The sequence below is a fragment of the Diceros bicornis genome, chromosome 2 (genome assembly GCF_020826845.1).
Source record: "Diceros bicornis minor isolate mBicDic1 chromosome 2, mDicBic1.mat.cur, whole genome shotgun sequence".
NCBI lineage: Eukaryota > Metazoa > Chordata > Mammalia > Perissodactyla > Rhinocerotidae > Diceros > Diceros bicornis.
The window spans coordinates 14,774,765-14,785,339 of NC_080741.1; the positions used below are offsets into that span (position 1 = coordinate 14,774,765).

Genomic DNA, 10,575 nt, shown 5'->3' on the forward strand with positions numbered 1-10,575 from the left:
ATGCAGCAGATTTTTATCGAGAGCCTACTACGTGCTGGGCCCTGAGAGAGGAGCTGAGGGTACAGAGATGCACAAGGAACACACCTTGCCTTAAAAGAATGTTCAGTCTGGAGGAAAAGTCAGACAAAAATAAGTGGGTGCAAATCAGCAGGAGAAGTGGAGTGATGGAGACTTGCTCGGGGTGCTGTGAGGCCTGCGATTGGACTTGCAGGAAGAGCCAAGGGAGCCAGACTGGCAGATCAGAGGGAGAAATTCCAGACAGACACAGGGACCACCACTCACCTCGGCCAGCCGCATGGACAGGGCCAACTTGGAAATAACGGAAATAATCGATGTTAGAGAAATGGGTAAGCAATTTATGGTATATTCACATTTAGGATATCACAATCCTTAAACATGTTTTTGAAGACTGTTTGTAATATAATGTTAAGAACATAAAAAATAAAAAGGAAGAAAAAAGGTACAAGTTTTTTAAAAATTGTTTGCATACGCCTTCTATACAAAGGAAGTACAGCCAAATATAACAAGGTGTCTTGTGGGGCGATTATAAATGCTTGTTCTAACTTTCACTTTTAGGCCGTTTTCAAATAACTCACTGTGGGAATATTTTTACTTTTATAACCAGAAAAAACACACTTTTAAGCAGTTTATAACCAGTTACTTAAAAAGTAAACACAACCTGGGCCAAGGAATGGAGTGTGTGATTCCAGGGTCTTGAGACATCCTGGGTCCTAGACAAGTTCCCTGGCTCTGACTCTGAGCGTTGGGAGGACTAATGACCTGGGCACAATAGGGTGGGACTTCTTGGGCTGGAGTGGCCCCCTGTGCTCCCACGGAGAGGGCCCCAGGGGGCCTGAGGGAGTCACATCTCATGCCCTTGGCTTGAAATGACAGGACTGTAAAGAGAATGGGGCTTTGTCCCTTTAATAACTCCCATGGGCAGAAAACACTCTAACTCTCTCCACAGTTTGCAGGAGTGGAGGAGGAGGAGGGAAATCACTCTCTCAAGCACAGGTGAACACTTCGGGCTATAAGCTCTAGGCTTCTCAAGATTTAAAAATCCCTAGCACTCTGCCAGGAGAAGTAACTCTGAATGGAGAGGAAGCTGGGGCAGGAAGGAGGATGGGAAGGCCCCAGTCCCTGTTCCTCTGTGTAGTTGGGTTGTGGCCTTCACGGGTCATCAGGGGGCAGCTCACACCTCCCAGTGGCTCCCCCAAAGTCACTGGGGACATTCCCGCAGAAGTGCCGTCTCTGCCTGCTGTCCAGGCTCTAGGCCAGGAGGCCAATGAAAGCTGGTGGTCAGCTCTCCACACCTTTCTGCCCACTGGAGAGGGGGCCATGGTGGGGCAGGAGGATAGGGGCTGTCCCCCCCTTGGCCCTGCTCCTCACCTCCCAGGTGACCTCGAAGTTACTCAGGTCCTCAGGCCCTCGGCCTGGAGAAAAGGTTGCTGTGGACACTTGAGTCCCAGAAAGATTCAGCCCCTGTACATTAAACAACGAGCAGTCACCCGTGAGTTTGGGTATCATAAATTGCTGTCCCAGAATCTGCTCACCCCAGGATGAGAGGATGAGCTCAAGTGACCACACCTGTGGGAAACTTTGGGCCCAGAGTCCCCCACCCCTGCTGCGGCCAGCAACACAGAGGAGGGTTGCTCCTTCCTCCAAGGAGGCCTCCTGGGCCACTTCCAGCCTGGTTAGACCCCTCCCCCAGGCTCTCTCAGAGCCTTGCATGTCTCAGAACCTGTTCTCATGGCTCTGAATCTTCATCTAGCCGGGGGGTTCCTTGAGGGCAGGAACCATGTGTCACTTATGTCATGGGCCCGCCTGCAGCACTGTGCCTGACATCCTGCAAGCCCTCTGTAGATGTTTGCCAACTGAGTACAGGAATGAACACACGGATGCCTGAGCTCCCTGTGCTGGGCCTGGAGGGAGGAGGCCCACATTCTGTCCCTTATTGCTCAATGCTGGCCCGGGACACGATAAGTCCATGAAGCATCACTAAGACATGGGGCAGAGACCCAAGGGGCATGACTAAAACCTGCCATGTCTCTTCCTTCCTGAGGACAGGCCTGACTCCAAGCCAGATGAATGACCCCACAGGGCTGCAGGGACCTCACAGGTAAGAAGTCCCCCCACCAAGAAGTCCACGCCACCCCCAACCAGTCCTGATGTTTAAAAACAGGTTCCACGGCACCAGCTGGTGAGCTTCGTAGTCTAATTTGAGAGTGTCCAGCCTAGCTCAGCTGTCAGTGCATTCACTTCCCCTAATTAACCAAAGATCAGGACAGGACAGACCATGAGAGCCTGGGCCCTAGAAGACTGCTGCTCCACCCACAGAAAGAATGTCAAACTCTTGGCCCCGGGAGAGCAAAGCACTTGGCCCTGGCTGGGGGCCTGAATGGCTGGCAGGGAGGCTTGGAGGGGACCAGCATCCCAGAGACGCTGTGAGCCTTGGAATGCCCACTGCTTTGGGCGAATGAATGGTTCACCTTTCCCCAGTGCTCACCTCAGCCAGCACCCCCAGGTAGACGGTAGGCAGGTGGGAAAGGCTGGGGAGCAGGGTCCTATGGGCGTGTGGCACCACAGAAAGGCCAATTTGGGACTGATTCATGATGGCAGATCTTAGAGCTAAAAAGACTCTAAAGAACATTTCCTGAAACCTTGTCATTTTCAGAGGGGAATCAGGGACCCAGAGAAGGCAGGACCTTCTCAAGGTCCCCCAGTGAATGAGCATCAGACTCCAAGTCCATCCCTGCCACCACATCACATCAGTCCCCTCCCGCTCCCCCTAGCAGATTCACAAGGGTTAACTGTTCCCCACGGGGACAGGGAGAGCAAGTCTTGACTGACTTGAGACCACAGACAGATGAAACTACCAGGTTTCCTTTACGCTCTCTACCTGGCCTCAGGCCCTCATGCCCCAAACCATCCCGCCTGACCTGGAGCCAGGCGAGGCTCTCACCAAACTTCCCTCCTCACACCAGCCCAGCTGCGGCAGGAGCAAAACAAATCTGATACACAAACCAGTCATCCAGTTGAGCGCCGGTCAAGGGCTCAAGAATAACCTGAGAGTGCATGGAACAGTGAAGGGCCGACCCAGTGTGCGAATCCAGGAGGGCCGCCCGCAGAACTTCACCAGGGGCCCACGCCGCGGGAGGTGGTGGGGCAGGGAAGCAGCAAAGTACCCCAAGAAGGGCCTTGAGGAGCCCGGAGCACGAGGAGCGGCTCTGAAGACCAGAAGGGCAGTGGTGTCTGCAGCACCACAGCTGGAATTCTGGACCTCCAGGAGCAGCCCAGGAGGAGCCAGGGACACAGGATGGAGCCTCACGGACGTGCTCTGCCCCTTCCTCCTACCTGCTGCACCCTCTGCAGTCACCCAGCTCCAGGGAGACACGTTTGCTGCTCGGACACTTGGTGATGGGTTTCATGTTAGGAAAAGGCAGAGTCAGGAGGCCTGGGAGACTGAGGCGCTACTGCGCCCGCCCCCACTGCGCACTCACGTGTGCCTGGCCCTGCACAAGCAGCTTCTCAGATGCTCAGCTCACCACAGCCGCGTGCAGACCTGAGCTTTCAACGCCTACAGCCAGGTGAATGGCGGAGCGGGATTTTCACCAGCTCGGTAGCATCGAGGGCTCCACTCTTGTCACTGTGCTGTCCACAGTCCCCAGCCCTGGCAAGGAGGGCTGCCTGAGCAGGCTCTTAATTCCTTGAAAAATACATGTAAAAATTGTGTGCGAGGGACATTTGCATGTAAACAGTGAGCGGCAGCCGCTCCTCTGTTCAGAGGATGAGCGGCAGAGGCGCCTCGCCTTCTCTCTCCACGTGGCCACATTCACAAGACACGGGGACCCACAGGGTCTTCACTCGTGACCCCATTTAAAGCAGAAGGATCCTTTCTTCGGGCTATATCTTCCACGCAAGGGAACCAGTGCAGAAGCCGGTCTGTCTAAGTTTGACCAGAAACAACCTCCTTTTACAGGTGTGGACACTGAGGCCCAGTGAGGGCAAGCAACTTCTAAGGTCACCTGGAGGCAGCGGCGTGGAGCAATGTACTGAGGAGTCTAACGGGGCAGCAAAGAACTGCCCAACTGAGAACTGACTAAGAGTGGCCTGGCAGGGGCACGTGACGGCATCTCAGCTCCAGCCCAGACTGGCCTCCACCCCACAGGTGCTTGGTGCAAATTAGAACAAGGCGCGCTTTCCAAGCGGCACACAGCTTGACCAGCGGCAGGAGGGCTGGAGACTCACCCCACTCACCGGGGCTGCCGTACAGGGGACGCCCTGCCTGACTGTGCGAGGCAGGCCTGAGGGTCGTAGCACATACCAGGCCCTCGCGACCCTCAACCTTCCTTCAATCCCTGACTATTGGTTTGCCATCTGTTAATTTGTAAAAATATTTCTTGATACCAAAGGAGGTCATAAGCTATCAACCCCACTTCCATGCAAGGAAATCAGTTCTCAAAACAAGGAAGAGGGGCTGCTGAAAGGTTCACATATGGGGATACAGACACTCATGTTCCAAAATCGTAGGCAGAGGTCACGCTGCCGCCACCATACCCAGAGCCACGTCTCTCTCTGTCTTCACAAACAGAACGTGTTCCTCGGGAGGCAGAGAGAGAATGGGAGAAGAATATCCACCCAAGTAGGTCCCAGGTTTTCCACATCAGCTGGGGCTTGGAAACCTTCATGAGGTGGGTCCAGAAGCCCACTTTTACATCTATTTGCATGCTCTGCACAGGTGTTCACACAGACAACCTGCCTCCCCAGACCTGCTTCTCCTCTGGACTCCCATTCCCAGTAAGGGGCGCTCAGCTCCCCAAATCAGAAAACCCCCTAGAAGACCCCTGGATCCTCCCCTCACACCAGTCTAGAGGCCACCAAGCACGTAGAGTCCCACTCCCGCACACCTCTTATCCTCTCCTCTCAGTCCCCACTACCACCATCTTTGCTTAAATCAGTTTTTCAACTGGTTTCTCTCCTCCAGCTCTACTCCTCCCTCCATGCTGTGTTTTACAGGGCCTTTTCAAAACCTTCCATAGGCTCCTTGCAGCCTTCAGAATCAGGCCCCGCCACCACCAAGCCTGCCACAACTTGGCCCCTGTCCATCAGCCCCATCGCACACTTCAGCTGGACCAAACCACCCGATGCTCCCTCATATACTGGCCACACCTCCACGCTGTGCTCCCAAGTTCTACTGTATTCCCCAAATTCATATGTTAAAGCCCTAACCCCAGTGGAATGTGACTGTTTTTGAAAATAGGGCCTTTAAAGAAGTGATTAAGTTAAAATGAAGTCATTAGGGAGGACCCTAATCCAATCTGACTGGTGACCTTATAAGAAGAGGAAATTGGACCCATGTACAGAGGGAAGACCATGTGAAGACACAGGGGGAAGACAGCCATCTTCAAGCCAAAAAGAGAGGATTCAGAAGAAACCAACACTGCTGACACCTAGATCTTGATAAATTTCTGTTGTTTAAGCCACCCAGTCTGTGGTACTTTGATATGGCAACTCTAACAAACTAATACAGTAAGGCTTAATTTCTCTCTCTCTCTTTTTTTTTTTGTGAGGAAGATCAGCCCTGAGCTAACATCCGATGACAATCCTCTTCTTTTTTTTGCTGAGGAAGATTGGCCCTGAGCTAACATCCATGCCCATCTTCCTCTACTTTACATGGGACGTTGCCACAGCATGGCTTGACAAGCGATGCGTCGGTGCGCGCCCAGGATCCCAACCCCGTGAACCCCAGGGGCCACCTAAGCGGAGAGCGCGCAATTAACTGCTTGCGCCACCAGGCGGGCCCCTAATTTCTCTCTTTTTTAAAGATAAATATAGGGCCGGCCCCTGGCTTAGCGGTTAAGTGCGCGTGCTCTGCTACCTGTGGCCCAGGGTTCAGACCCCAACCCACCCACCGCTTCTCCGGCCATGCTGAGGCCGCGTCCCACATACAGGAACCAGAAGGATGTGCAACTATGACATACAACTATCTACTGGGGCTTTGGGGGGGGGGCGAAACGGAGGAGGATAGGCAATAGATGTTAGCTTAGAGCCAGTCTTCCTCAGCAAAAAGAGGAGGATTAGCACGGGTGTTAGCTCAGGGCTGATCTTCCTCACAAATAAATAAATAATAATAAAAAAAATAAAGATAAATATAAACAGGCCTTTCTAATATTTTCTTCTCATAGCTCACTTTGAAGGCTACTGTCATGGGCAAGTGTAAGGAACCTATGGCCTGGCTGGAATTTAGAATACAAGCCTCAGGCCAGAGGAAATGAGGAGTCTGATGGCCTCTGGACCTCTCCCCTGTGGGCCTGAGTGTATCTGGAAGAATCAGAGAAGCACCCAGAGGGGGAGGTTTGCCGCAGATTACGCCTGGGACTGAGAGCCCCTCTTGCAGTGTTTCCAAACTCACCTGATCATAAGATTCACCAGGGGGCCTCAGCGCCTGGGGGTTGTGGGGTGTGGCCCAGAACTTGTTTTTAAGTGGGCCAGGTGATTCTCAGGGCCAGAAGCGAGAAACCATAGCCCAGGCCCTTCCGCACCAGGAGGTGGGTCTGTGGCTGTAGAGTGAGTGTATCTGGGCACGCCTGAGCATCCCGACAAGGCGGAGGGAGGGAGGGAGGGAGGGAGGGAGAGAAGCCCGTGACCCAGCGCAGCCGGGCCTCTCCCCTGCCCGCTCTCAGCCCCATCTCTGCACTGCCATCTCTGGCCCGGCTCCCTCCCTCTGTCTGGGCCTCTGGAGGCAACTAGTCTGCAGTTTCTGGCATGGCTGTATTCATCGATCAGTTTAGCGCCCTGCGTTCTTTGAATCAACAGGAGGGTGGAAGAAATGCCCTAGGCTTCCCTCTCGAATAACTCTGCCGAGTCCCTGACGCCCTTGTTTTTCTTCTGGGTGTGGCCCGCCCGTAAGTTTTCTCCCAGGCTCTGGGCCCTTAAGTGAAACCCAGGTTCCCCGCTCCCAGCGCAGCCGGACCGGAAGTGAGAATGCGGCTGACGGGCTCCGCGACGAGGGGCACGGCCACCGTCCTCAGGGTCTGTGCGCCAGGCGCGCGGGGGCACCGGCTGTGCAGGTCGCGGGGCTCCCGCCCTCCCTCGGGTCTGTGCGCCCCAGCTCCTCGGCTGACCGCAGGTTCCCTCCGACCCTCCAGGCGCATCCGTCCCACGTCCGACCCCCGCCCGGCTCGGCCCGGCTCACCCAGGCCGGCAGGTGCTGGCCCAGCAGCTCGCGGCTGATGAACTGGCGTTCGTTGTTCAGGAATTCGAAGGCGGCCGCCAGGCGCCCGAGCTTCCCGCGGCGGTTCCTGCGCCACCACATCCACAGCAGGGTGCCAAGCAGCAGCCAGGTTATGCTGAGCCCCAGGTAGCCGGCTAGGTAGACGGGCGCCAGGTAGAACAGCACGCGCGCCACGAACGTGTACAGCTCGGGCAGCAGCTGGCTGGACAGGCGTGGCTCGGGGCCGGGCTTGCGCCGGGTCCCCGGAGCACTGGGGGCGCCGGGCGCGCAGGTCTCCTCCGCTCGCATCTCGTCGCCGCCGTCTCGCCCTTTCCAAGAGCTTCACCTGAGCTCTGGTCCGCGCGCCCCGACGCCTGGGCACATCTGCCCTCCAAGCGCGAGGATCGGGCCGCAGCACCTGCCTTGCCAACCCCGGCGCCGCCTCCGCGCACCGCGCTCAGGGTTCTCCGTAGCTCACTGGAGCGCGCGGCCCGGGAAAGCACAGCGGGCGGCGCCGCCGCAGCGCTCCTCCCCGCGCCCCGCCCACAGCTCCGGAGGTCTCCGCCCCAGGGGCGGGCCCAGGCGGAAGGGGGCGGAGTCAGGCCGCGGGGCTGGCGCCTCTTGGGGTGTAAAAGGAAACCGATGGACGAGGGCGCCCTGGGACCTCAACGTCTCGCGCAGGCATCAGCGGAGGGTGCAGTCGCAACACTGGGATAGAACCAGGTGCCGCCCCAGGCGGTTTATGACTCACCGAGGCATGTGGACAGATGGCTTGTCATGGATAAACATCACCTAAAACCTGTTTCCTACACCCAGTTTACAGTATGCAGTCTAGCGTAGACTCTTAGCTGGGCATTCGAGGGCCTCCCAGCCCCAGGCTGGGCCTGACCCTGTGTCTGAGCCCTCCAAGTGGCCCTTAGAGCGCTCCATCGCTGCCCCATCCTCTAGCATCTATAAAGCGTAGGCCTAGCCCCCAGCCCAACCTGGCCCAGCTGGGGCTTCTCCTGTGCCCCACAACACCCTCTGCCCCACACACCCGCCCTCTATGCGGGATGTCAGTTTGGATCTTCATTCGCTGCATCATCAGACCGGGAGTTTCCGGGTGCCAGGCCCGTCCTGCTCATCTCACATGCACCCAGCACCGCAAGTGATGGGTGAACAAAAGAAATGATGAGCAAGTCCCGGGGTGCTTGGGGGTCAGTTTTGAAGCCCATGGTTTCTATCCAATCCTTTCTGAATGATCAGAAGGGTGGAGGTCTGAACTTCCAAGTTCAGACAGTAAATCTCCAGGATTATGAAAGAAGAAATTTCTGTTGTTTTAAGCTACCCAGTTTGTGGTACTTTGTTATGGCAACCCTTGGAAACTAACACAGCCACCGACTAAGTGCCAGGCATTGTTGTAGGCACAGGAGATTCAGCGTGAACAGAATAGACAGGATCCCTGCTCTCACAGAGCTGACATCTCGTGGGGAAGACAGACAACAGTCAAAACACAAGAAAATAGCAGGTAGGGAAAAGTGCTCTGAGGACAAGGCAGTAAGTGGTGTGGCAGAGTGACTGGCCTGGGGTGGAGGGCTGTTTTAGCCAGAGTAATGTGGAAAGGGCTCTCTAAGGAGGTCACATTTGAGTTGAGATCTAAATTAAAAAGATTAAAAGTATACGTACAGTTTCATCTTTTTAAAAAAACAATGTCTCATAAAAGCATCTCTTCTTTGGATTAGAAAGATAAATAGCCTCTGCTATGTGGATGTCATCAGTTTTACTTTTGCATTTCCAAGTGGGGCTAGAGTAATTTTCTTTGTGCTCACCCTCTCTGTCAGACAGAATTCCCAGAGGGCAGCGGCTGTGTCCTTGGCTGTGTCCATACATCTTATGTCCTCAGTGCCCAGCACAGAGTCGACATACAGGAGGAGGTGGGAGAGCACTGCGTCAGAGCACAGTCTTTGTAATTCGTTTGCCTGAGTTTAAATCTAGACTCAAGCACTTACTGACTCCAGGAAAGGTCCTTAACTTCTCTGCCATTCAGTTTCCTCATCTATACTATAAAATGGGGATCATAGTAATGTTTAAATCAAGGGGTGCTTGTGAGGATTAAGTAGACACAGTGTGTATAAAGCTGTATATCCAGATGGGGAAGTTGTCAAGGAAGACTTTGGTTTTGTCTGCATTGTTTGACTTTTTACAGCAAGAATGTATTTGTGTATTATCTGTATAATTTAAAAAATTTTTATTATGATAAATTACACATAACCTTATATTTACTATCTTAGCCATTTTAAGTGCACAGTTCAGTGGTATTAAGTACATTCATATTGTTGTGCAACCATCACACCATCCATCTCCAGAACTCTTTTCATCTTGCAAATCTGAAACTCTGTACCCATCAACCAACCACCCATTTCTCCTTCCTCCCAGCTCCTGGTAACCACCATTCTACTTTCTGTCTGTATACCTCATGTAAGTGGAACCTCATATAAGTGGAATCATATGGTATTTGCTTTTTGTGACTGGTTTATTTCTCTTAGCATAATGTCCTCAAGGTTCATCCATGTTATAGCATGTGTCAGAATTTCCTTCCTTTTTTTTTGTGAGGAAGATCAGCCCTGAGCTAACATCCATTGCCAATCCTCCTCCTTTTTTCCCCTTTTTCTCCCCAAAGCCCCCCCAGTAGATAGTTGTATGTCATAGTTGCACATCCTTCTAGTTGCTGCATGTGGGACGCTGCCTCAGCATGGCTGGACAAGCGGTGCATCGGTGGGCACCTGGGATCCGCACCCGGGCTGCCAGTAGCAGAGCACGTGCACTTAACCGCTAAACCACGGGGCCGGCCCCAGAATTTCCAAAGCTGAATAATATTCCATTGTATGTATAGACCACATTTTGCTTATCCATCCATATGTCCACTGATGGACACTTGGGTTGTTTCTACCTTTCGCTATTGTGAATAATGTTGTTGTGAACATGAGTGTACAAATATCTCTTTGAGACCTCGCTTTCAATTTTTTTTGGGGGGAATGTATACCCAGAAGTGGAATTGCTGGATTATATGGTAATTCTATGTTTAAGTTTTTGAGAAACCACCGTACTGTTTTCCACAGCAGCTGTACTATTTTACATTCCCACCAACAGTGCACAAGAGTTCCAATTTCTCCACCCACCCTAGTTATTTTCTGGGGTTTTTGTTTTTTTTGTGTGAGGAAGATCAGCCCTGAGCTAACATCCATGCCAATCCTCCTCTTTTTGCTGAGGAAGACCAGCCCTGAGCTAACATCTCAGCCCTGAGCTAACATCTATTGCCAATCCTCCTCCTTTTTTTCCCCCCAAAGCCCCAGTAGATAGTTGTATGTCATAGTTGCACATCC

The 10,575-nt window shown here is 53.4% G+C and overlaps 1 protein-coding gene across 4 annotated transcripts in view; it reads right to left on the minus strand.

The window, feature by feature from the left end:
* Positions 1–7,690, minus strand: part of ESYT3 (extended synaptotagmin 3) — a 51,925-nt gene extending 44,235 nt beyond the window's left edge. For 3 of the 4 annotated variants that reach the window (XM_058552264.1, XM_058552244.1, XM_058552235.1), the window contains exon 1: positions 7,196–7,690. In XM_058552264.1, coding sequence (XP_058408247.1) covers positions 7,196–7,522 — 327 coding nt within the window. In that variant the 5' untranslated portion in view covers positions 7,523–7,690. The remainder of the gene's footprint in view (positions 1–7,195) is intronic. The other variant, XM_058552254.1, reaches the window with a different exon arrangement.
* Positions 7,691–10,575: the final 2,885 nt, after the last annotated feature.